Raw genomic sequence first — 27,367 nt, forward strand, 5'->3', positions numbered from 1 at the left:
TTTAAACACGATACCAGCCTCCCGATAGTTTTCTCGGTAGCAGGTTTCCTATTCTCCATGTGGTGCACTCCTAGAGCCCTTTTAAAAACAAAACTATAGAAACAAACAAGGGGTACAGCCTCTCTCAAAAGAAAACGTGAAATTCTATTGGGCCACCTATTATTATTGTTTAATTGTGATCACCTGTATTGATATACCTAATCCATATCTGGCCCTCTTTGCTACATCGGTCTCCTGTCCCTGAATCGGGACCTAGTGTTCAAGACCAAATCCTGACCTTGTATACCTGGTCCTGTTATCTGCTTTATACCTCACCCTGTTGTTCATGTACTTGGTATTGTCAGAACTGTCCCCAGCTTTGACCAATCAATTGTTTTACATAAGATCCCTTTATATGTGGAACTAGTAGAATAGATTATACCACACATCTGTGATAGGCGATACTTGTGCAGGCTTTACCCAATTGTGTTTATTTTATGTATTCAGCTTTGCTCTATCTATTTTATCTTTTCTAACTGCAATTGATTTTAAAAGTAAATGAATTGTATATAATTTTAGCTGTACTTTTGAGGTCAAACTGACCGAAATAAAGTTATTACTGACTGACTGATAGTAACCGTCTATCGTCCGGCCTTGACAACAGCCACCGTTCGAACAGGGTGAGCTGTCTGCTAGTGTGGGGGCGTGTTAACAGGTGTGTTACCCAGTGCCATATCATTAAATAATGCCAATGCTCTGAGTCCGGCAACCCAAAGTCCGGCTGCACTTGTCAGTATTCCAGAAGACCCCGCACATGAAACAGGTCCCCGAAATGTTTGCAGTTTGAGTCTTGCCAGGGGTGGAAAGCCTTTCCATACTGCACCAGGGAGAAATCTGTGTTCCCTATAATTGAAGTAAGGGGAGAAAAGGGATTAGTAAGTTGCTTGGGAACACATAGCCCATCCCATACTCCCATTGTAGCCTGGACTACCAAAGAAATATACACCTATATAGGGCGATTCCTTCGTGCGAGCCAAGGAATTTTCCAAATATGAATCCCCACAACCGCCTGATTGAGGAAGCACCAGTGTTTATCCATGTACGCTTATTGTCATTCCACCAGGAAGCGCAGTTGAGCTGCTTGATAGTAATGTAAGAGATTGGGTATTTCAAGCCCATCCTTTTTTAACGGAAGGTAGGTCTGTTCCCGCAGAATTCTTGCACGTTTACAACACCAAATGAAGGTTTCTAGGGATTGTTACACTTTATGCAGTACGGACTGGGGGGGTTGCAGCGGTATTGCCTGCATATAGAATAAGATCTTAGGAAGTAGGGACATTATAACAGTCGCTATTAGTCCCACCCAAGAGAGTAGTCCTACATGCCATGATTGTATCAAGGCATGTGTTGTGACAAGGAGGGTGGTGTAGTTATATGACACTGCCTTCTCAATTGTTGGGAATAATTGAATGCCTAGATAGTGATTTCCTCGTGTGGCCCAGGTGAACCGAAATGTCTTGGCTAGAATCCCTTGGTCGTCTTGTGAGATTGAGAGCCTGAGATTTACTTGTGTTCACTTTGAACCCTGATGCCCCCCCAAATCGCTCCAGTTCCTCCAGCATCGGAGGCAAGTACTAGAGTGGATTGATGATGGCTCGAAGCACTTCGGCAGTGTATAATATTATTTTATGTGATTGACCTATCATTCAAACCCCTCTATAAGGGCGTGGCCCCGTATGCGCTCTGCTAGCAGTTCCATATAGAGCACGAACAGAAGCGGTGAGAGCAGGCACCCTTGCCTTATACCCCTTGAAATGGGGAAGGATGGAGATGTCGTGCCATTAACACGGTCCACTGCCACTGAGTTAGAGTAACTGGCCCACACCCATCTCTGACACCGGGGTCCCAGGTCCGTGGCCTCTAGAACCATCCGTAGAAAGGCGCCAATGCCCGTGGTCGAATGCTTTTTCAGCATCTAGGAATAGCAGCATTGTGGGAACCTAAGATCTCCCTGATTTTTGTATTAAGTGGAATATGCAGTTAGTAGTGTCACAACACATGCGTCCAGGGATAAAACCTGATTGATCCCGATCTATCAAACCTGATATGAGATGTCTCAATATAGTTGCCAGTATCCCAGTGAATAGTTTTGAGTGCACTTTCAACAAAGATATGGGGCGGTAGGAGGTGCAAAGTTGGGGGTCTTTCCTAGGTTTTGGCAAGACTACTATAGTGGCAGATTTCATGGATTGGGTGAGAGCTCCCGCTAAATTAAAATAGTTGTACAGGCGGGACAGCACGGGGGACAGCCTGGTGGCAAAAATTTGGGAAAATGCAGCTGTGAACCTGTCGTGTCCTGGGGCTTTATCTAGCTTAAGCTTCCCTGTGGCGTCAAGCACATCTTGGGATGTGATGTCTAATTCCATTGTACCTGCTATACGATCCGGGAGCTTCGTGATGGGGGCCTGCTCTAAATATGTGACACAGTCGAAATAAGAGAGTGGGTCTGCACTATAGAGCTGTGCTTAAAAGTGTCTGAGTTCCAATGCTATTTCGGAGTCTCTTACGAAGGGGATGAGAAGCGTGGTCTAGTACCTGAAAGATACGCTGTTTATGTGACTGTACTCGTAGCTTATGTGCCATCATTCTTCCCGCCTCATTTACCCCTGCTTAATATCTTTGTTTCGTATGGAGTAAGGCATATTCTGCCAGGTTCATATCTAATGCACTAAGGGGTTTTCTAAGCGTTGTGAGTTGGCGATGTCTCTTGTGTGAGCCCACCCATCTGTGTGTCTCCTCTAATTCCCTCACCTGTAACTCTAACTCTACGCACTTAGCTTTTCTGTCCCTGTTTAGTCGTGCGGCTGTTACTATGCAAGTTACCCTTACAACTGCCTTGATAGCGTCCCAGAGCGTTGCTATCTTGGTGTCTGGAATATCATTAATCTCCAAGTAGTCTGGTATTGATTGTTCTATCACCTGGGCAGCTGGGGCATAGGATAGAAATTTAGGGTTGAGGCACCACGTCCTGGGTCTAGGTCTTGAATGGGGTATGTGTAATGCAATCGTAATGGGTGAATGAGCCGAAATAGAGGCTACCTCAATATCCGCGTGGATTACACCTGCCAAAGGTGTGCAGATAACAGAAAGTAATCAATTCTTACATAGGACTGATGTGCAGCCGAGAAAAAGAAGTACGTTCTCGTATCGGGGTTCAGCGATCTCCATATATCGGATAGCCCAGCATCTGCCATCCACTGCAGCCCCTGTGGGGAAATTGTGCCCGACAGGCTTGCTCTAAAGGGGTATCGATCAAGCTGTGTGTCTGGTACCAGGTTAAAGTCTCCACCTATGAGGACCTTAACATCCGGACGGGTGAGGACCATCCCTACTGCGCAGTGGATAAAGGGCTCTTGGTGGTCATTGGATGCGTAAATGCATGCAACAGTTAATGTGTGATGATGAAATGAAACCCTCAAGGCTAGCATGCGACCTGCTATTTCGAACTGTCACTGTAGCACTTACCCCTGGAAATGAGTGGAAAGTAAGATTGCCACCCCTGCCTTTTTCCCTGGGCTAGAGGACCAGTATTGGCGGTCAAACTACCTTGCCCACACCCGACCCCAATCCTTTTTAAGCAGGTGTGTCTCTTGTAAAAGATATATATCGCATTGCGCAGTGCTCAGTTGGGAAAGCAACGCTATCCTCTTTGCTGAGGTGTTCAAACCTCCAAAGCTGAATCTGGTCAAGATAGTGAGTCTCAATGTTAGAGAGCATAGCTACCTCATGCTCTTTGGGGTTTTCTGCCCCGCCTCACCAACTGCACTGCTCCTTCCTCGGATTTGGTTGAGCTGTCCTGAACTGCTAGCCTTAGCCGGGAACCCAGCAATTTGGCTGCTGAGGCCGCAGTGCCCACCATCCACACGGCCAAGCACAATGGACCACCTAGTAAACTGGTATACCTACAGCCCTACTTGCTAAATCCCTTTAGCTGCCCATGTGTGAGCACAGCCACCCAGTGAGAGGCAGGATCGAATGATTCTTCCTGAGTTGGCAGGCTATAACATCAGACAGGTGGGTCTCTCCATTTTCTGGCAGAAGTGTAAGCCTTTTTGGCCAAAGAGGCTGTTGAGAGGTTTCCAGCGCCACAAGTAGGACATGGCTGATATTCCTGCTACTTTCTGGTGCCCAGGAAGGACTATGGCATTCACCCTGTTCTAGACCTGTTCTAGACCTGTACCTTCTCAATGCCTTCCTACGGAAGGAGAAATTCAAGATGCTCGCCCAGGTCTTGTCTGCCCTCTACCCCTGGAGACTGGATGGTGGAGTTGGACCTGCAGAGCGCTATTTCAATATATCTGTACTGCCGGCCCATCTGCACTTCCTGCAGTTCATGCTGGTATAGGAACATTTTCAGTTCCTTGTGATTTACTTTAGTATCAACAGCACCACTCAGTGTCTCCGAAAGTGAGGGCAGAGGACGCAGCACACATTTGGCAGTCAGGGGTGCCAGTCTTCCGTCATACTGCGCCAAACCTCCTATCATCTTTGGAGTTCACTATCAACGTTCCGAAGTTACATGGAATACTGCGGAGCCTGTGCAAGGTTTTTCAATGGATTCCATCTGAATTAAGAAAAACAATTGTTCAGGGCCTAATAATCAGTCGGCTCAACTATGGCAATGCCCTTATGGCCTCCATAAATGAAGAACTTCTCACTAAACTTCAGGTTCTACAGAACACTGCTGCCAAACTTTTTCTAAATTTACCATTGTGATCTCCGTTGGACCCCAGTCTGAGAGCCCTCCACTGGGTTTCCGTCAGGAAACAAATCCAGTTTAAGATCATTACACTGGTACACAAAACTATCTCTGGGAACAGCCCCAGTTATTGATCAAAAAATCTTGTACCAGCCCAGTAGAACCTTGAGATCAGGAACCAGTTATCTCCTAACTCCACGAAGGATACGTACTTCCAGGCATGGTGGGAAATCCTTCTCACATCTTTCACCTACTCCGTGGAATGCTGTCCCCTTTTATCTACGCATGGTCTCTGACCACCGCCAGTTCCGTAAAATGCTAAAAACCTGGCTTTTCCCCCTTGCTGTTGCTCTTTACCTTCCCTCCATGGTTTTGTCCAGCGCTGTGAGACCCTCGGATGATATGCGCTTAATAAAATCTTGTAACATCATAAAGTAACACCAGACTCCTTCTCAGACGCTTCCCTTCATCTGAGCCATTCTGGACACAGTTTGGTTTTGTTCAGGCTATTATCCCGATCTTTCAGCCTTCGTTCCTGGATTTCAGTGAGGTTGACTCTGATGCTGCTGGGTCTGATAGCCTCTTGCATGCTGCTGATCGGACTCAACAGGTGACATATGCTCCTCAGTGGGATCTGAACTTTGTGGACCCAACATCTAGAGGACCTCTCTGACCATGTTCATATTTTAGAGGACCCTGTAACAGATCTGCAGTGCTGATTCCTGAACCACGAATGGATCTGAGGCTTACCCCTCTCTTCACCACCTAAGGCTATAAGTGGTGACTGAGCCATCGCTTCTGGGTTGGGGCGGCCATTTGGGAAAGGTGGAAATCAGAGACCATCAGTCTACGGCAGCGTCCCGGCTTCATATATATTTTCTGGAGCTGAAGGAAATTGAAAGCTTATCTATCGGTCAAGGGGTGGCTATTACAGGTGCTCACGGATAACACCACAGCCATACGGTACTGCAACAAACAGGATTGGGTGGGGGTCACTGACCTGTCCAGGAGGCCCTGCACCATTGGAAATGGCTAGACTGCCGTGGGATATTTTTGCTGGTGAGCCACCTGGCAGGCAAGGAGAGTATGGTATCCAGAAATCCCGAGCTTGTGAATCTGTCCTCTGATCAGGCTGCCTCTCAGGGAGGATCTGTTGTTGCAGCAGTAGGGCCAGGTTCTCCACCCCGGCCTTCACAGTTTCCACCTTCAGATTAAGTGGTGACAGCTGAACACCATTGACCTTCCTCTGTAGGTGGTTGATGTCATCTTGGCAGCAGGTGGCCCTCCACTAAAACTGTATATACCTGTTGTTGGGACACATTTGTAGTATGGTACGACACTCGCTAGGTAGACCGCATTAAGGCAAAGTTATCTGACTTTTTGTTATTTGTTTCGGCCCTCGCCCTGTAAAGTCTTGCTATGGGCAGTGTTAAAGGGTATCGTTCTGCTGTTGCCAGATCAGCCTTCGTTGTTTAAGTCCTCAGTTATTATGCAATTTCTAAAAAGGTTACAACATCTGTTTCCTTCCTCCCTCTTTGTCATGCCACAGTGGGACATTAACTGGTAATTACATTTCTGATGTGTAGTCCCTTTGAGCAGCTTCACAGCTGCCCCTTGTGGGTTCTCACCCTCATGACTGTGTTTCTCGTCGCCATTACATCAGCATGGTAGGTGAGTGAGCTTCAGGCTTTCTGTGTCAACCTGCCGTACATCACTTTATTTTCCCATGCAAGCTGGTTCTGCAGACACGATCTTCCTTCTTACCAAAAGTTGTGACGCCATTCAAGGTCGGTCAAACCATCACCCTGCTCCAAAGAAGAAGAGAGACTCCATCGCTTCAACCCCAAGAGACCGCTGAGCTTTTGCATAGATTTTACCAAGAATACCAGGTGGACAATCAGCTCTTTGTGGGGTTTTCTGGAGTGAAAAGGGCAAGGCTGTGAAGAAGAGAACCATCTACCACTGTATCGAGATCTGCATTAAAATCTACTATGCATTGACCTGTTACTTGAACATGAAATACCTTGAAAAGCACTAGAGACAAGAGGCGTTTAGCAAAATAGGAACAGGTTGTTTAATTAAACAGAGGGGTTGGGAGAACAGTTACAGGCGCAGGAGGTCTGAGGACTGTCTCAATTTATAATTGGTCTGTGGCCTTCTTTTATACAGTTCATCGTAGGTAATAAAAAATTTCCAGTGATCCATGTATGGTGAGGAATGTAAGTTGTTGCCCTTAGAGTCATAAATTAATTGTCTAATGGAAACTACTGCTGGGCCTCGTCCTTGCGTGGACACACTGTGGTCACTGAGTAACGTGTCCAGATGTCCGGCATGGGGCGCTTGTGATCACTGCGTGTGATGTGTCGTGGTTGGATACATGTTCCTCACTCATGTGGCAACGGACTTGATGGTGTTTTAGGAGTGCGCATACCCCTCCGGCTTTGTGTGCTTAATTGGGGCCAATCTCCCTTGGCCATTCTAGTGTTGCTGCATCTATCATTGGGATTGATCGAAGGTTTTCTTTTCATGTGTTTGTCTGCTGGCTGCGTACCACCCCATCTGTGACCTATCAGTCAGTGACCTTGGGCCTAGGTCTCAGAGCTTGCCTGACTACGCATTTGCGAGTTGGGGTTGATATGGAGTTCACAAGGAGCGGATTTGTTAATAAAGACACAATTTCATTCTCAGAAATGTGTTGTTTTTCATATTAGCATCGACTTTTTCCATATTAACTGACAAAAGGATAGCCTCCGGAAGGACTGCGAGCACATTTTACCCGAACCAAAGCTGCTAGCGCTGCATTGACATGCTGAGGTCCTGTCCTGGACATTTGACAGGCTGTTACATGGGTGTCCTGCCGTACATTCACAAATCACTATTGTCTTGACAGTTGAGTTTGCAGAGAGGGTAATTTTGCCAACTCTGTCCCGTAGATCTTTCTGGTTTGAGTGTTTTCACACCGCACCTCTAAATAGGTACTGCTTTGATATCTATTGAAAATGTGAAGAATCTGTGGCTAGAGGTTTCTCTGAGAAGATCAAGTTGCTTACCTTCAGTAACGCTCTTTCTGATAGAGACTCTAGGATAGGATAGGATAGGATATAAGCTTATATAGCGCTCAAATGCCGTGGCGTCTTGGCGCTGATGTAAGTGGAGATGGTGCGATCTACGTTATCTGATTATATTGAGAAAAACAGCCATGTCTACAATTCCTTCCTAAAGAGTCGTCTATTAGATTGAAACCGAATAGATGTAGGCAGTTCGTTCCATAACTTTGCAGCACAGTGCGAAAAGGTCTGTCCCGTCCATCTTACTCTCCTGATTCTGCCAATCTGTAAGAGGCCTAGCTTATTGGATCTTAAGGGACGGGCTGGGAGGTAAGGCCTAAACATTTGTTGAATGTCTTTAGCACCTCCCCCATAAGTAGCTTTATGGACCAAGCACAGCGCCTTAAATTTCACCCGCTGCTGTACGGGAAGCCAATGAAGTGCTCTTATTCCGGCAGAGGTTGATTGGCCTCTTGGTATATTCAGGAGAAGCCTGGCAGCAGCATTTTGTAAGGATTGCAGCCTACTCATCAGTGTTTTGTTTATTCCTAACAGCAGGCCATTGCAGTAATCTAGCTTGGAGAGTAGTAAAGTTACTACTACTGTCTTTTGCAATTCCTGTCCTATAAAAGGAAAGATTTTTCTGAGCGTTTTTATAAGAAAAAAGCAGGACGAGGTAAGGCTATTTACCTGGGCGGAAAACTTTAACTGACTGTCAAAAATGACCCCGAGGTTTTGACCTTAGGGACTGGGCTGGGACATATTCCTGCTCTCACTGGCCACCAGGAATCATTCCACATAAATGGCCTTTTACCAAACTCAATGATCTCGGTCTTGTCAGTGTTGATCTTTAAAAAGCTATGGTTCATCCATGTGATGATTTCATCCAGACATGTATGGAACCTAATAGCCGTGTCTTCGGGTGGGTTGTTTATTGCGATTATCAGTTGGGAATCATCTGCATATGAATCCAACGCAAATCCGTGTTTCTTGACTAGTTTCGCCAGGGGCATACCATAAATATTGAACATGGGTGGTGACAGTGCTGACCCCTGTGGAACCCCACAGGGCAGGTGAAAACTCTCTAACTGCATGCCCTCCCAGTAAAAACTCTGTTCTCTATCCTCCAAAAATGATGAAAGGAGAGACAGAGCTGAACCATCTATGCCAACCTCCCGCAGCCTTCGCACTAACACCGCATGGTTCACGGTGTCGAAGGCTGCCGACAGATCCAATAAAACCAGAACTGCCTTGCCTCCTCCTTCCACCACACCTCGGATCTCCTCCGTTGTGACAATCAGAGCAGATTCCGTAGAATGGTGCGATCGAAAGCCGTGCTGAGTAGAATCCAGCAAATTATTAGTGTCTAAATACTCAGTTAGTGCCTTATTTACTCTAGCTGTATGTTCCTCACTGATCCTCTCCATTCTGTGATTGGACTCTATCCGTTAATAAATTCCAAGGTGTAGGAATCCTCACACAGGGCACACCAATTTGCTTTTGGGGCTCTGCATCTTGGGGCGCGGACAGACTCAAAAGCAACTGATGTCAGTGCATGGGAGCGGTACCTGTATAGGCTACACACGTCATTTCCAGAGCTACACAACTTCTGTGTGGAGCCCCATGGGGCCATCTGCTGGTGCACAGTGGTACTGCTGAAATTTCTGGATCCAGCCTCATGCTTGAGGATTATTCAAAAGGTGCAGAATCTGCTGTAAGATAGTCTCTACCAGAAGAGCAAACCGACTTATTTCTGATTATCTTCTGAACTTCACATGGTTTTAGTGCAAAAAGTCAAAGGTGGTTTGACTTTGGTCTTGTTCAAGCCAGTATTAACATTCCTATTGCCAAGTGTAGTAGTCGTTACTTCCTCTTTATCAAATCATTTTACACAATTTTGGTTTTGAATTTTGATATGTAGTGTGTTTTCTGAGCAAAGGACACTTGGAGCGTGTCTTTAAAAACAGGTGACACTGATTTTGTTTCAGTTGGTATAGCAATATAATAATACTAACCAAGAGACCAAGTGACAGAAAATAGTTGGAAATTGTAATGTGGCTCAGTGCCATATGTTGTAGTCCTACTCGCATTGAGTAGTTTTGTTTCACTGATTTTGGTCATACTAACATTTTCCCCAAATGCTGGTGCAGACGGACTAAAAGTGCACTCCATAAACTACCAAGAATCTCTGCTCGGATACTATAGACAGTGGTACCCAACTGAGATTTAATTTTAGATTTTGGACAAATCCTGTTTATGGGACGTCCTTTGAGGAACGCTGTGACTGAGCATCTAGTGCAGCATGAGTCACTCTCGAGGAAATCATTACAGCGATTGCTGACCCCTTGATGGGCTAGGCAAACAGGCGCTGCAGCCTTCAATGTTTGTTTATGACTTCCAGCATTTGAGAATTCCTCTTTGGTCAGTAGAAAGACAGTTCTTCGTAATCCATCGGTGTAATTAAGCTACGAAGACTCAAATGAAAGAGTGCAGTATCCTCCGCCCCCCCCACCCCCAAAAAAAAATCAGGCATGTATGGATTCCTTATTATCTGGCAACATCAAGCGGGATTATTGCTGTTGGGTTGCGTGGTTATTTCCGATCTGAGCCAAAACATACAGATAATCTCCCTATTTTATTATTTCATTTCAAATCTATCTGCTGTCTATGATGGTCTTGGCATGAGTTATATTTCTTAAGCAGTGGAACATCACATGAACAACTAGATTTATTGGAGGTACTTTTTATGTCGGTATTGTCTCGGCTCATGGTGTATTCTACAGTTCTGCTCCTTGTGGGCTGTTTCAATATGTGGTTTACGTAGCAAGGTTCTAGTCCTAAAGCGCTGGGCGCCTTGAACCTGCCACTGGTTATATTGGGACCTTTTAAAGTAGCACCGATAGATCAAGCTAACATATTTAAAGGAATTCTCCCAAAACATCTTCTTGTAACATGTTGGAAAAAATATAATATAATGTCAAAATCAGTAAAAGTCATTTTATGTATAATAAAATTTACGTTTCAGTGTACAAACAACCATTTGACATTTACTAGACTAGGAAACACTTTTGGATATAACTTATTTTCTAAAATGGGGATTTGGCAGGCCTGCTCTGAAACCGCTCTGTTAGTTACCACACACAGTTAAGCAGGATCAGTGTGTACAGAAAGGCAGTTCAGGCTCCGCAGTGTTCTTTTGTAGTTTTCTGTGTGGAGGGCTTTTTTCTTGTTTTGTTGCGGGTGTCATTTGCAATTCATTGTCTGCGTTTCGGAGGTTGGTGTATTCAGCTGCTTTGACCCGGGGTCCTGAACATTTAGCTCCCTGGATACAATCCTCGACGCTGCCGCTGATGCTCGCCAGACAAAAGCCACTGAATATCTTAAGCAATAAAATTGCCTTTGTTTCTATTTGCTGCTGCACAACACCTGACTCTGAAGAATACGCCGTCGCATAAAAGGCTCATTCGAAAGTTGGCACCTGACACTGCCCTGTCTCTGCTGAACCATGAAATGGTCTAAATCAAGTTTAACATTAAGAATTCGTGTGATCGTTCGAGCCCTGGGTCTGTTAGTTGTAATATTCCCACTTCTAGCAGTTCCAGTCGTCTGTGTGCCGCTACCCTTTGGTTCCTGTTTGTGTCTCTTTGGGGTCGTGGTTGGACGTGCTTTTTCGAATCCCTGACTGGTTGTCCTGGAGAGCAAAGCTGCATACCTTGAACATAGACACGAGGGCTCTTAAATTAAACCAAGTGCCCAGGCGTTTACCGAGCGCCTTGTTACTGAAGATCAGCACTCAAATTAGCTTCACATTAAGGTACAAATAAGTTCTATAGGTTTTCTTTTTACACGTGATTTCATTGATGTCAATGAGCTCTATCAAGTGCTGTTGTTTTACAACTGTTACTTCTCTGTTGTGGTAATCATTTTAACCCTTGCAACATTTTGAGGGTAGGTAAAGAAAGCCAATTCCTATTCCTTCCACTGTTTGTTTTATTCCTGAAGTAGTGGGTAACGAGAGCATTTAAATGGGTAGCGAAGATCGGCAGCTGTTTTGGGAGACAACCAACATAGCAGGGGAGGGCTGGGCATTTACGTCACATGTGATAGTAGTTGAAGTAGTGTATCCCCGAAGCCTGGCCTAATTTTTCAGAAGGCTTTAGTGGAAAAGAAGGTGTCTGGCCGTGATAAGATGAAGGGTGTGGAAAACAGGCACTGAAGAGATTGGCTATCTGAGATATAACCGCCCTTTTAATGAAAACAGCACCCATATCATGTACATAGTTGCAGGGTTTGTGTGACCATTCCCATAATGCCTTATGAACCCACTGTGTAAAACACTATGTAAAACATATGTATCTTCTACCATCGGTAATGTAAGCCAAAAACACAACGCTCTCCAATCAGAAATGTGAAAATGTTTTTAAGCTCACATGTTTGAGGAATTGATATCCTTCTGACATTTTAGGAGGGATAAATACATTGAAAAGTCAGGTAGCATTCAACGCATTGGGGTAGTCTCAGATTTGTTGTTTATAAAAGAGTGATGTCTGAACCCAGGTGCTGTGGAAGTGTGCGCTGAACTGGGTTCAAACATTTGTTTTTGTACAGAAATGATACACAGACTTCTGGCTAGCTGCAGGTAATTGTTTCCAATTTCACCATATGCCGAGCAGTTATTATTTATTAAATGTTTGCTCCCTCCCCTGGTTTAACCCATATATTATGTGTATCAATTAAGTTTGGAAGGCCTTCTTGAAATGAATGCTCCCTCTGCATTATAACATAAAGACAAATGGTGCAGGGTGTGTGTGTGTGTGTGTGTGTGGTAGTGTTTTGTGGGACTTAGCTGCTGTGGTGCGGTGTGCGACACTTGTGCTGCCCTGAGGTAGTGGTGCTGTTTACGGCCATGGTGGTGCGTGAGGTTACATGTGTTGGGTTTGAGGCTGCTGTTTGTGGCGAAATTGCTGTGTGTGGAAGGGCTAGTGGATGTGTAGATGTCCGTCTATCCTCCAGCCCTGTCACTCTTGACGAATTCCCGTGGTAAGTCATAGGGCAGTGTGGAGCTCTCCTTCCCCTGCTGGCCCATGGCTGCTCGGATACTGGGCACAACCAGCAGGGAGAGATGTTCTCGGCAACAACTCCCTTGGGCCGGTCTGGTTTAGGAATCGAGGGCCAGATGCACAACCCCTTACATTTTGCGACTCACAAATTGCGTTGTTTTGTGACTCACAAAATGCAGTTTACAACAGTGTCTCAGACACTGTTAGCGATTCCTAATGGGGTTGCAAATTACCTGCCTCATTAATATCCATGTGGCAGGTGCTATTTGCGACCGCCTTAGGAATGGCCAGCACTCATAGACATGGTGGCCCGCTGGGGTCAGCTGACCACCATGTCTGTGACTGCTTTTTTAATAAAGCCGTTTTCTTTTTTTAAATGCAGCAAGTTTTCCTTAAAGGAAAGCGGTCTGCATTTAAAGAAGAAAAATGAAACGTTTCTGTTTACCAGGCAGTGGTCTCTGGGACCACTGCCTGCTCTTAAAAAGTATTTTTAGACCCCTACCTCTTTGGGAGTGGCATACCACCTACTTGAAGTAGGTGGTTAACCGCGAGTGTTTTGCGACCGTAAATTCGGTCGCAAAACAACCGTACATTGAAGTTTGAGTCACTATTAGGAAGGGGCACCCTTGGGATGCACCTTCCTAATAGCGAGTCGCTAACCCTATTTGGCGAGTCAGTAATAGTTTACTGGCTCGCAATATATGGTTTGTACATGGGGTAGACTAATTTTACGGTCGCAAACGGGCCAATTTGCCATTAGCAACTGCAAAAAATGGTTGTACATCTGGCCCGAGTCTGGCGGCTCGAAGGGCCATGGCAATGGCTGAGACCCCAGTTATCTGGACCCTGCACAGAGATAGGAGTGTGTACCTGCTGGGATCTTCCCTTTATGCCCTCTCTTTCCTCCCCTTTGCTAGTAGAACATTCCCCAGCAGTCCACAAGGTATTCCGCCATCCGGCCTCAGAATGGAGAGGGGTTTGGAGTAAATATATACTGAGTACCACTGAAAAGGCAACGTAAAATATTTTTTTGATAGTACGGGTGATGAGTTTATAGGTAAAAAAAAAGATAGGCTGTGTTGTTATCCCTTTCGAAATAATCAAATGTCTTTTCCTTGCAGCAATGCATTTCCATGCAGCATAACCGTGATGTTTGCAGTCCTTTTGTAATAGTAATTTCCTATTAATAATGCTTCTTTGGATTTACAAATGTTCTCGTTAAATAAAATTAGTGCTCCATGTGCGATTTCACCAATCAGGCAAAATGTATGTAAAGAAACTAATGTCTGAACATCTTCTTCTACTGAGAGAATATAGAATATGTATCAGTCTTGCAGCAAATTATTTGTAGTGTATTCTTCACATTCAAAGATTAGCTTTGTGGAAGCTGTTTCCTTAAAAAAAAAATGAAGCAAAGGACTGGCCTTCCAGTCCTATCTCAGCAGACTAAATGAAACTCTGGCAAATGCCCCCCGGATACTGATATGTAGGTGCCAGTCTTGCCAGAGAATGTCAAGGTAATGGCAAGCATGTTCAAGTAGACACTTTTACATTATCCAAAATGGGAGGTACTATGCCGTCTGCAGCTCTAGTGTTGAGCAACGTAAATGATACTCCACGTGTGATGGCTGCAGTGCTGTCTGCAGCCTCACCCCTAGTGGCAGCCTAGAAGCTCCAAGTTCCCTGGTGGGCTGTAATGCGGATGTCTGGCCTCTCAAACACCAAATCTCTATCATTTGGGTCGATTCAAAATGTGACTGACACTTCAAAAAACAAATTGGCTGATGGAAGATGACCCATTACCCTCATCACTGCATTGTTTTTTGTTATTAGTTATTTTGTAATGGTGTCTCTACCGTAGACCTTAAAGATGCATAACAGGATTTCTTCTTTTACTCTCTGGTTTCTCAGAGCTACGAACGCCTGTAAAATGCTCTGGAAAGAGAATGGTTTTGTGAGTGCAAAGAGGGCAGTGCTGTAATGATATAAGCTCTATGAGGAGTAGTAGGTCGAGCTGCTGCTAATTGAACTTAGTGTAGACACTGAATGACATCATTGAGGTAAGTGACCATGTGGCATATAGCATTGTTAAGTCTTGACGTGACCCTAGCCTTGGCGACTATCACTCTCTGAGGAAAGTTCCATGCTGGCAAATATGTGCTTTTAGGATTCAAAGAAACCAAGCTTGCCATATAGGTTGTTTACTGGACAGATTTCAGCTTCCCTCTTTATCTCCTCCGTGCCACTTCTCCTTGCCCTTTCAATGAAGGCTAGAATTCTTACAGTCTGAGGGACTCGTGAGTCGATCTCTGAGTGCTGGAGCAGCTTAATATTGGCTAATTTCCAATTTGCACCTGCAGCTTCAAACCCTGCCTCAGTATGAGGTCCTCTCATAGATTAAATATGCTTCAGAATGAATACACACAGCGACACACCATTGGTCTGTAAGGGTCCATCTACTCGGTAGTGTAATACTGGCATACTCCTTCATCTGAAGGTGATTCCCAAATGCTGAGCCAGCTGTACCACACACAATTACTGGAAGAGTCAGTACGAATTTGGTGTCTCTTCGAAGAGATGATACACTGCAGCCTCCCAGCGTCTGAAGAGTAAGAATAAGAGCAATACTTCAGGCTGAGGAGGGATGCCGAAACTCGTTCAGGTCTGTTTTCTCCGGGTTCTCAGGAGCTTGCTCCTCAAACTCCAGGGAGGACTCTTGCATCAACCAGTCAGTCCTGTGCTCCACTCCTCAACATCATTGAAGGTCCCTGCTCACCTTGGCACTGATGCAATTCTCCTCTTGCGAGCAGTCCCCTTTTTGTGATAAGTGCCTTGAATCTCTGGGGACAGGATGCATTGCTACACTATTTCTGCCATCCTGTAAGACTGGACCATGGGAAGAGTTCTGCTGGTGATCTTTAAGAGGCTTTCCTGAAGGACAAATATCCAGACCTCTCCCAAGACGTGGCCTTGTGGCAGGTGTGGCCGAATACTGAGAAGGAAAGACCTGCTCTGTTGAAAGTCCTACAAGTGGTGGTGCAGATTCAGTGATACAAACGGAAAAAGTCAACCCTACAAAGGCTTATAGAATGGGTGTTGTTAATCACATTGCATATTTCAAAGTAAAATGGAGGTACAATGTCAAAAATAATGATTGAAATAATGCTAACGAGAGAATTGGGATCCGCTGGGATGTGCATCAGGCAAATACAGCGAGACACAGATGAGAGGAACTATCACTAATTCTCCAGGCAGAATTTGGACGAAGAAATAAGCAGCTGCCAGTGAGTTGGATCTGAAATCTGTGGCTTCCACACCCAGACAGCCCCGGACTGAATGCACAGATGCTGCTTCAAGAGGCCGCTCCAGCCAACACAAACAAACACGCTTTGTGGCACTGGAAGGGAAGTAGGAATCTTCCAGAGAGAGTATAAGACAGCTGTGTCCCAGCGAAAAGTTACAATGCGACGAACAATACCTTCTGAAAATGTAATATACCGTGGAAAATAGTGATGAAAGCCTGCAGCAAAACATCAGTGTGGCTTCTGCAGCTGAAGAGGGAGACATGGCCGTGTTGGTCTTCCAGAGCACAGCAGGGTTCGAACGAGCACACGGAATGGAGGAGGAAACCAGCCTACTATAGGTGAACACGGAGGGCCTGACAGTGCCAGATGATCCAAAGGACAGAGCGATGCATGCATTAGAGCAGGGGCCTTGTAAGTGTCCTCAAAGAGAGAGAGTGTAATATTTATGCATACTAGTCGCATGTAATTGTAAAAACTGCTGAGGTTTGCACACTGATTCCATTTGGGAATGTCTGAATGAACTTTTTGGGCTGTTGTAGCAAATAATTGCACCAGTTATGTTTTTCATCTTTTAAAGTGATGAACTTAGAAAACAGTACTAGGTGATGAAAAAGTGACCACAGGTGTGACAGAATTATTATTTTCACCTTTACACATTTCTTCTTTTTTCTAGGTACTATTGGTTACAACCAGAGAAATAGAATTGATACCCTTATGTACCTGCTAGCATACCCGCAAAAACCTATGGTTAAAACGAGAACCATAGAACTGATCGAATTTGAAAAACTACCAGCGGGACAAAATGCTACGGTGGCAGTAATGAGTTACAGTGGTTATGATATTGAAGATGCTCTTGTGCTCAACAAAGCCTCGTTGGACAGAGGTAAGGAGTGGTTTTGCAAAACAGGTTCCTTCGTTTTCTTTTCAAACTGCAGTTTTTAATTGAGAGGACCGTGGCTGCTGTTATCTATAACGTGCAGTAAGTAGGAAGTGAAACCGGTCCGGTCCTCGGATGCTTGATTCCGTTCTGGGAAGGACATGGCTTTTGTAGTTCGGACTGGACTGTTCCCATGGGGCAACAGGGTCAGAGCTGATTTGCATATCGCCATTGTCTAACCCAGGGTTAGTGCAAAAAAACGATGGATTTGGGCCCAGATCTTTTGACTGGGGGAGTGTGTGACATTGATCCACATTCAGTCCATCACTTGTTGTTTTTGTAAGTAGGAAGTGGGCATAACTGACATGGGGAGTTTGGAAAGACGCTTATATTCAATCAGGATTCGAGACTTGTAGACTGACATATGGGGGATACTGCGCTCTGTTGTGAGGTACATTTGTACACTTTGTTAACGCTCTTTCACAGGTTTCTAACTTTTTCCCTATGCATTTGCTCACGGGCTTCATTGAGGTTAAGCCTGTCTAATACTCTGCATGAAACAACCTTTCATATTATTATTGTTTACTTTTATTACTGTAAGCAAAATTATTACAGAAATATTTAATACATGGATAATGATCTTCGAATAGAATTTTATTTGTCATTATTGTGCATCTTTTTCTGAATGTCTAAGCTGTTTTCAGACACGTGAATTTACCTGAGTATCGGTCTGAAAAACAGTTCTCTTGAATCTCTGGCCTCCTTTTCAGAAGTCTTAAATCCAACTTTCTTCATACTAAAAACGTCAGAACATTAGGGACAGGGTCAGACTGATTTGCATATGGCCATGTCGCCTTAAGTTGGCTGGGTATGCCCAGACGTGGGTCCCTTGCTCACTTTGCCACTGGATTCAAGATAGCCTACAGGGTCAGACTGATTTGCATATTATGTCTGAACTGGGGTGGTAGGGGGAACTAAAGAATGATGATGGATTAAACCCAGATCAGTTGACTGGGGGTGAGTGTTTGATTTGCTCAAACGCTCCATCCATCATCCCCTTTGGTATCGCTTTGTTCGCCTTAAGCTGGCAGGGTATGCCCAGACGTGGGTCCCTTGTTCACTTTGCCACTGGATTCAAAATAGCCTGGCTGATGAGGGTTATGAACCTGAAACCGGTCCCAGGATGATTGTTTCCGGTCCAGAGAAGACATGGCTTGGCAGTTCGGGCTGGACTGTTCCCATGAGGCACAGGGTCAGACTGATTTGCATATGGCCATGTCTGAACAGGGTGGTGGAGTGAGCTAAAGAATGATGATGGATTAACCCAGATCAGTTGACTGGGGGTGAGTGTTTGATTTGCTCAAACGCTCCGTCCATCATCCCCTTTGGTATCGCTTTCTACCAAACCAGTCACACGAGGCGCAAAAGTCCAAGTTAACTAAGGAGCAGCTATCTGCCCTTATTCAAAATAGTATAGGGAAATTCTCTTACTATTCCTTGTTCCAGGGGGTAACCATTCCCTCCCTGAAGAAAGTCCAGCACCCTTCATGGGGCAGCAGCGGACTGAAAGTTGTTGGCAATAGGGCCTTAGAACCATAATATCCCTTCTGACCCATTTTTTCAGTTTTTAATGTCTTTGGCAAATCCAAGAATAAAGGGAAACTGGGATCTGACAGTGGATTTTTAATCTTTATCTCCCTGGCCCAAAACATCTTACTAAGTGCTCCCTGAAAGATGGTCGAGCCCACACTGACTTCTAGGAGTCAGGGAGTCAGGGTGTCCCGATGATGAAGCATGACACCATAGGGTGTGTAATGGAATATAAAACAAAAGGACGTGCCTCCTTTCCCACTCTGTAAAGGTGTAAAATTCATAGCTTCACATAGGATTCTCCACCAAGTGTTAGTTCAGGAACTGTTCCAAGAAACGTAACCATTTAATCAATTCCTCCTTCACATCAGACTCTAGATATTGTTCATTAGCTTCTGGAGAGTTGCCAGTCATATGCAGTGGTCTGAGTACCCTGCAGAGTACCCGGACCTCTGTTAAACAGAGCGAGTAACTGGATTATGAAGTGGTCAGCACCTTCTATTTTTTTTTTAATGTTTTTTTTTTTAAGTCTGAGGATGTGCATTCCAAAGCTGCATTCATTGAATTGATGTGGGTCTGTTTCTTTTTCATGTGTGTCAGCCAATCCATCTTCCTGATCCAGCCTTTATCTCAAGTGATGCTCTTAACAGAAGGACAGCCTCCAGATGGAACACCCACCTCAAATGTACAAAAGAGGTGTGCACTTACTGCACCCTGGCTATTTATGACCATTTCTGACAGAGGTCCGAAGAGAAACGTCTGCCCCTCGTCAAGGGGACGCTTCCTCTCTCCAATTCAAATCTCCTGGTTAAAAAGGCCTAGTCAATATAATCATTTACAAAACACAATATGTGCCACCTCTTGCTTTGTGCGCCCCTCCAGGTTTAGGATGAGTCCGAAATCTGTGGTATTCAAGGGCAGGCCTGGATCTTCGTGCACACGCTAAACTAATCTGCGGAGTGCCAAAAGCGAAAAACTAGGATCATAGATTCTCGTTTAGGCATGCAGGATAGGGGCCACAACTATCCTGCGTGCAGTGGACATTCCCATCACTTTGGAACAGCATCTCCGGCATTAATGGAATGAGCATCCACAAGGATCCGAGTGATCCCTAGCAACTAGGCAACTTGACTAATGGGGTTCTCCCTTTTTACCCACCCATGCATTGGTGGCACACATGGTTGGATGATGTTTTTGTACTGCACTCCTGCATTCATCTGTAATTCAAACTAAACAAGCATTTGCAATGCAATAGGTCTCGCATTTGCAAGAGTTTGAGCTATTGGCATTGTAAATGACAAAGCATTTTTTTATGTTTTGGTTTTAAAAACATAAATAAAAGGCATTGTCATTTACAATGCCAATAGCTCAAACTCAAGTAAATGCAAGACCTATTGTATTACACACAACCTACTCCTCAGGGACCGACTCCAAAATGTGTTCCATCGGATATCTCACTGCTAAAATACATCAGCAAGTTCAACGGTCTCTGCTGACATCAGCTGTGATGGTATAGTTTCCCAAATCCAACAAAATGTACGGACCAAAGAGAGTCCGTGAAATAACAGAAAATAAAAGGAAGCAAGCACTGGGCTTTACCGTTACGCTGTTTTGTTCTGTGCCGCCTGCAGAATAAAGTTAAGAACTTGTGCCGCCTGCAAAATGAAGTAAGCATTTGGCCACCATAATCATTACTTGATCTCCCTGTGCCTGAATGTGTCCATGTGTAACGTAATCCGCGCTCATTTAAAGCGCTCCACTACGTTATAAATAAACCCAGGAGAGTCTGTGATGCTCACTGCTGAGATCAGCTGTGATGGTATAGTTTCCCAAATCCAATAAAATGTACGGACGCAGGAGAGTCCGTGACGCTCGCTGCTGACATCAGCTGTGATGGTATAGTTTCCCAAATCCAACGAAAAGTACGGACCCAAGAGAGTCCGTGACGCTCCCTGCTAACATCAGCTGTGATAGCATAGTTTCCCAAATCCAACAAAATGTACGGACCAAAGAGAGTCCGTGAAATAACAGAAAATAAAAGGAAGCAAGCACTGGGCTTTACCGTTACGCTGTTTTGTTCTGTGCCGCCTGCAGAAAAAAGTTAAGTACTTGTGCCGCCTGCAATATGAAGTAAGCATTTGGCCACCATAATCATTACTTAATCTCCCTGTGCCTGAATGTGTCCTTGTGTAACGTAATCCGTGCTCATTTAAAGCGCTCCAATACGTTATAAATAAAACCTAATAGCACTTATTTGAGGGAGAGTAACATGTAACAACCTATGCAAGTACATATTCTTAAAACTGAATGAATTCCGAATCAGATAGCTGCTAGCTTATATTTCTGCTTTGTCGCAGTTACTACAATCACCTTTACAGCAGTATTATGAAAGTGTGTCACTCCTCTGTATATTAACAAGTGTCTTCTTGAGCACGGCGTCCAAGTCAAAAACTTTCTTGTATCCAGCGGGATATGGAGTCCGTGCAATGCCAAGGTCCGGACAGCCTCCCCTGGAAGCAACACAGGAGACATACAAGTGATTTTAAACATAGGGGTTGTTTAGGAATGTAGCTCGCTTAAATTAGAAGTCTATTTGGAGGATTATAGTTGGAAAGGGCTAGGTTGGTTGCCAGACAACAGACGTAGTGCTCTCTGCTGGCCTAATTACAAATCTTTGTTGGCCGGATCTACTAACTTCATGGAAACGTGCCTCTTTGTTGATGCTCTATTGAAGTCGTGAAGAAAACTGGCTGTGCTCCTGTCAATAGCCCAGCCCGTAACAGTGTCTGGTGTCTTCGAGCCCAGAATTAGCAAATCCAAAGATTGCAGACCGGATCATTCCGGACCCGAAGGCACTCGGAATTGCGGGCTGAATTCTGCCCGGAGCTTTAGCTCTGCCTGACATTCTGCAATGGGTAATGAGGGCTAAATAACTAAAATCCAAATGTGTTTTCTATTATAAAACAATGCCGATCTGACATGAAATTGTGACGCTGCTTTTAATACTGAATTTGTTTATTTCATTAAGACGTTCAGAGACAGGCTGTTCGAAATACAACTTAAACTGTGCTTTTTCTAAACTCAACGCCCCCTGCGTCTTAAAACAGAGGAGTTCTCATTCAATGTCTTCCCTAAAAGCAAGCACTATAGCCCCACAAGCTTAAGAAACTGTGAATAGCGGGAGTCAGAACAAGCCAAGCCACGAAAGCAAAAGTTAAAGTGATCCGATGGAGACAGAAAGGAAAGCAAATTATTGACCGTGACTTGGAGGGGGTGGGGCGGGAGCGAATTGGCGGGGAGCAGCAGCCGTTGATGTGTGAGCGAGTGGGAGGGAACACCATATGGGGTGTGATTGAGAAGTGAGGCCAAGCTCGCGCTGGGGAAGCGTCGCGCTTGAGTACCTCACATGCATTGGGGACAATCCTCACTGGTTTCAAGAGTTTGTTTTGCCTACTATACTCTCGCAGAACAACGCATGCGTGTTGGTGCAGCGAGACCTAAAAATCTTCGCAAAACTATGATGACAATTACCTGATGGAGGAAATAGTATGGGACAGAACTAAAAACATCAACTCTTCTTTGTAACTCCAGGCTACCTCATTAGATGACCCCACATTTAGAGCCACAATAAGAGAAGGGATACATAATTGTTTAATTGAAAATGGTGGAGCTGCTGTAGAGTCCCTGGTGGAGTGAAAGACGTTGGAGCTATTTATTAGGGGCCATCACATCAGAACATGGACGGAATTCACAGGGAACTAGAGGAGCCGATGAGTACATTAGAGGAAAACATCTATTGCAGTGACCCTACACTCAGAGAGGAGTATAATCAGGAGATGGAACGGTATTCACCACTGCTGGAACTAATGAGATGTTTGGACTACATGGACGTACTTGGTTAAGAAACACATAGTGATGCTAGACTGAGAACATAATGACCGGGCCTATCGGACTGAATTTCTCAAGAATCCCTAAATACCAACATTAAAAAAAAAGATGGGTGAGATAGTTTATAACCAGTATGAGGTGAAATTTTTTTTGACTTTCAGTAGAAGATATATTAAGAAAGCTGGGATTTGGAGACAATATAATGAAATAGATCACTTTGTTATAACTTTAACCATTGGCACGGCCTTAAAATGGATTTCATCTTTCTTGTCTAACTGGACTCAGGCAGTGTTTACCCCCCCATTCACTTCAGAAATTCGTCCGCTCCGGTGGGGAGTCCCTCAGGGCTCCTCGCTGAGCCCTCTTTTATTTAATGTTTACTTTTCCCCCCTCTTCGATATCATCGCCCAAACTGGTATAAAGGTCACCTCTTATGCTGATGATATCCAGCTTCTGTTTTTATTTAATAGCATTACTCCCACAACCTTCGACTCCTTAAAAAACTGCCTCCGTACAATTGCCCAGTGGATGGACAATAATTTCCTACGGCTGAATGCAGGAAAAACGGAGGTTCTCTTCTTCCACCAGCCATCCCCACTTGACCCTAACATCTGGTGGCCTCTTGATTTGAGTGCTCCCCCTTCCCCAAAAGACTCTGTGAAAAATCTAGAAATTAGATGGGACTCCAACCTCACATTCCACCATCAAGTTCACACAGTCTCCGCAGCATGTCTAGCCAAGATCAGAATGATAAAAAAGTTCATTCATTTCTTGCCCAGTAACACCAGGAAGATCGTAGTACAGGCGTTAATTACTTCGCACCTGGACTACGCCAATGGCCTTTATACAGGTCTGTCTGTGGGGCTTTGTCATCGCCTTCAGACAGTCCAGAATGCTGCGGTGCGACTGGTGGGCGGTATCCCCTTACGTGAGCAAATTGCTCCCCATCGTCGTGAACTTCACTGGCTACCACTGCACAAAAGGGCAGAATTCAAAGCTCTGGTATTAGCACATCGGGCGTTGCGAGGCAAGGGCTCTGCCTATCTCTCCACCTGCTTGATCCCTTATAACAACATCAGGACCCTACGCTCCTCCTCTAAAAACCTCCTTACTGTTCCCAGATTCAGGAAAACCCGCTCAGGCAGGAAAACTTTCCCAGTGTTGACTGCGGCCCTCTGGAACAAACTACCAAATGCCATTCGGCTGATCAAGGATGAACAACCTTTCCGGAGAGCCCTAAAAACTTACCTGTTTCCTTCTCTTTAAATAAACAGCTTAGGCAGCATGTAGTCACCCAGGAGCGCCGGGACACCCCGTTGGGGTAGCTGTGCGCGATACCAAAATACACTAAATAAATAAATAAATTGGCAACTATTCACTCAGCAGAATTGTATTGGGGCCATACAATATAGACAGATAACATGACAAGGGTGCCTCCTGTCTCTCTGACATTTGTGTTGGCAACAAAACTCCTTCCCCAACATCTCAATATCTTCCACAACATTTGTCTTATCGCTAACTGCTGACAATATTTTAATATACCCATATTTTGTAGTGGAGAATTTGGCCCCCTCAGTAGGCATTTGAAGGTCTTTGGGGAGATTGGTGAACTGCAGATAAATTTGTTGAAATCTTCCATATTCTTAATCACTGTTGGCATTGAGGAATTTGTACAAAGTAATAACCTGTGCATTCTCTTAAGGGAACTCAACATGTTCTGTAAGAATACAGATCTGGTGATGCGCAAGAATGACACAATAGAGTTGAAAATAGGAATACCAGTACTCCAAACTTGTAGTTTCTATACGCATTCAGAGGAAGGAAAGGCTGGCTTTGCACGTGGAGCATTAACGCTGCATGGAGAGAGACATCATGTGTTTGAAGTTCGCCAGTCAGTCAGTCATAATAACTTTATTTCGATTCGTAGAAACAAATCATAAAAGTTCAGACATTTACACAGTTTAAAAACATGATGCCATTGTATTTACAAGCTTAAACATTATTATGTTACCGCTGAATATTTTACAAGTACAAAAAAAGTCACATATATAAAAACACATAAAATTTTAGTTGATACAATACAATTCATATCAATGGTAATCTATACGATATTTTGTCAGTCAACTTGTGTACCATGAAAATAATTAATATCGATTTCTGATAGTAAGTGCCACTCGAATAAAATTAAGCACAGCATTACATATTGCTGGGGTTGATAGTGAGAGTAAATGGTCATATCCCTCTTTATAGTAACGGGTTCCAAGGGATATCAAAACCGGCCTGATAAAACGGTTTCTTGGATCTTTGTACAGGGTGCAAAATAGTACAAGATGAAGAGTGTTTTGAGAAACATTGTTATTACAGGCACAGGGGGGTAAACTCTCACACCATCCCGCTTGTTTTGGAAAAGCAAATAAGAAATGCAGTGTATTAAGGCGAAACCTAGTCAAGTAAAAGCGCCATTGTACATGTCCTATATATGAAAGGTAAGGTTGACGCTGCAACCTTCTCTTGTGATAAACCGCACTCTCACTGTTTCTCAGAGCCCCTAACCTGGTGCGGTACGCCTCTTTAATTAATAACTTTGTCTCACTACCAAGTTCGCACTATGCAGGGCACCTAAATGTAATTCAGGAAACTACATTTCCCAGGAAGCTACACAACTCTCACAGTGTTTTAAAAGGGTGGCGACCATTTTGGGGTTATCAAATATAGGTTTGTTATGGTCCAGAGTGTAGATGCTAGGCAATTGAGATACTTAGTTTCTGCAGCCAGGATTTCCTTACCAGAACTCAAGGAAATGATCATTGGAGATTGTTTGATTATTTCGGTTTTTGAAGCATGCTTGACATCCGAACCATTTACACAGAAGTATTCTTATGAATCCAGTCGCACTCTGGAAAGAAATAGCCACTGTTAAAATACTGTTTCAGAGATCACATTAAAGGAGTATACCCTCATATTCTCTTTTGCATATGTTTTGCTCATGTACGGGAGACATAGGAATGGTTCTCTGCTCTTTGAAATACTTTTGATACATTTTTGATAGCACTTATATTATATTAGTATAATTATATACTATATATATATATATATATATATATATATATATATATATATATATATAAATATATATATATATATATATATAATAGTGAGGTAGTTATAATAGACTAGAGAATGTGATTCGCTGGTTTCAGTGTGAACTATATAATCCTGATGAATGTTTGTGATATCACAGTTGTATTAAGACAGGAGACTTCCTCTGTCACAGAGCTTCCCTCGGGTGCTCCACCGAATGTTAGGTTCTAACAATGATCAGTGTCAGGCAACCTTCAGAGATGTCAATGGAGATGACTTGCCCCCTTCCTATGATGACGACAATCTCTACATGGACTTGCAGGAGGCCAGTGGGCCGGATACTTCTCCTTATACTCCTTACTTGTCCACCCCTTACTTCTCCACCCCTACTCCTCCACTTCTGACCAGCAATAGAGGAAAGTGTTTTATTTTCTTTAGTGAGTGGATGTTTTGGACCTACAATTTCCTCCTGTGGAGGTATTTTTTTAATTTGTTTTTTATTTAAAGAGTCTTATATAGCGCGGACAAGAACACAGGGGGGTGTCAGAGCGCCTCACAGAAAGGTAGTTACATAGGTACAACAAACATGTACGACATTAGCACAGAAAGGACTGGAAAAGTACATCGGTCACAACAGTAGAACATTTCAAAAGGAGGGAAGAGTAAGAGAGCAAGGGTGAGACTGAAGGACTGACCAAAGAATTCTTTCAGCATAACCCTTTTCTTAAAAAGGGAACAAGAGTTAATATCACAGCTGAACAGGAGAGGACAAAACTAAATGACAATAACAATCATTGCAGTATATTCGCGACAAGGGTAATGCAGCACCTTCTCTGGTAGGCTGTGGGACTAGCCCAGACATTTTTTAATCACAATCAATTTGACTTCCCTTTTGAAGAAAGCTGTGGAATTATTCAGTCTTCATTCTAGTGGTAAGGAGGTCCAAATTTTAGGTGCAATACCTGAGAATGCACGATTGGACGTTTTAATTTTATGGAAATTCTGAGGTAAAGACTAATGTCCTCACAGAGGTATTAAGGCCTGGACAGGCTTCTTCTGGGGCTTTGCTACCATTCAATGAAGCTCTTACTGACATACATGATTGGCACTTAGGCAAAGCCTTGGTATTGCCTTCCTGCTTGCTAGGTTTAGTTTTTTTTACAAACCCATTGTAAAATATGAAATCTACATATGTGACGTAAAAGGCTAGCTTTTTTATACCTTTTCTGGAACTATTATGTCCATACATAGAATTTGATTTAAACTTTACACCTAAATGAGTACACTGAATGAGTCCCAAATAACCCTTGTATCTTTAACATTGTATGTATTACCCAAGTTCCTTTGGGCTTATTGGATCACTCTAGTTTCCTCTTGTTTCCTCTACTTGTCCTATAAACGCACACTGTTTAGGACATGGTCTGTGAGATCTTACCAGATGTCCTGGCAGATGTGAGCAGTCTGGGCCTCCCTGGCTCAAACCAATCACAATGGTCAGGATGTGGTTGTGCTCTGACTTGCCAGGCTATGATTCCTAAGTCTTTGCGGTAGCTGTCCTGAAAGCTCTTGGAGGCCCGGCATTACTGCCTGGACAGCCAAGTCCGGAGGGACGGCTTCTTTGCCCGTTCAGTCCTCCAGGACTTTCCGATGTGGACTTGGTTTGCACACCCTCCTCCTGGGTTGGTATTGCTTGGTTTCTATTCTCAGGTAAGGAATCTATAACTAACTGTCTTTTTCAGAGGAACAAGTTACTTACCTTAGGTAACGATGTATCTGTAAGA

General features: G+C 44.1%; 1 protein-coding gene across 1 annotated transcript in view; it reads left to right on the plus strand.

Annotated features, from left to right (window-relative positions):
* The window catches only part of POLR3B (RNA polymerase III subunit B), a 943,591-nt gene that overhangs the window by 690,897 nt on the left and 225,327 nt on the right, over positions 1 to 27,367 (plus strand). The window contains exon 20 of the mRNA XM_078673925.1: positions 16,824 to 17,033. Within this exon, the coding sequence (XP_078530051.1) occupies positions 16,824 to 17,033 (210 nt within the window). The remainder of the gene's footprint in view (positions 1 to 16,823; positions 17,034 to 27,367) is intronic.

This window comes from Lissotriton helveticus, chromosome 1_1, assembly GCF_964261635.1.
Source record: "Lissotriton helveticus chromosome 1_1, aLisHel1.1, whole genome shotgun sequence".
NCBI lineage: Eukaryota > Metazoa > Chordata > Amphibia > Caudata > Salamandridae > Lissotriton > Lissotriton helveticus.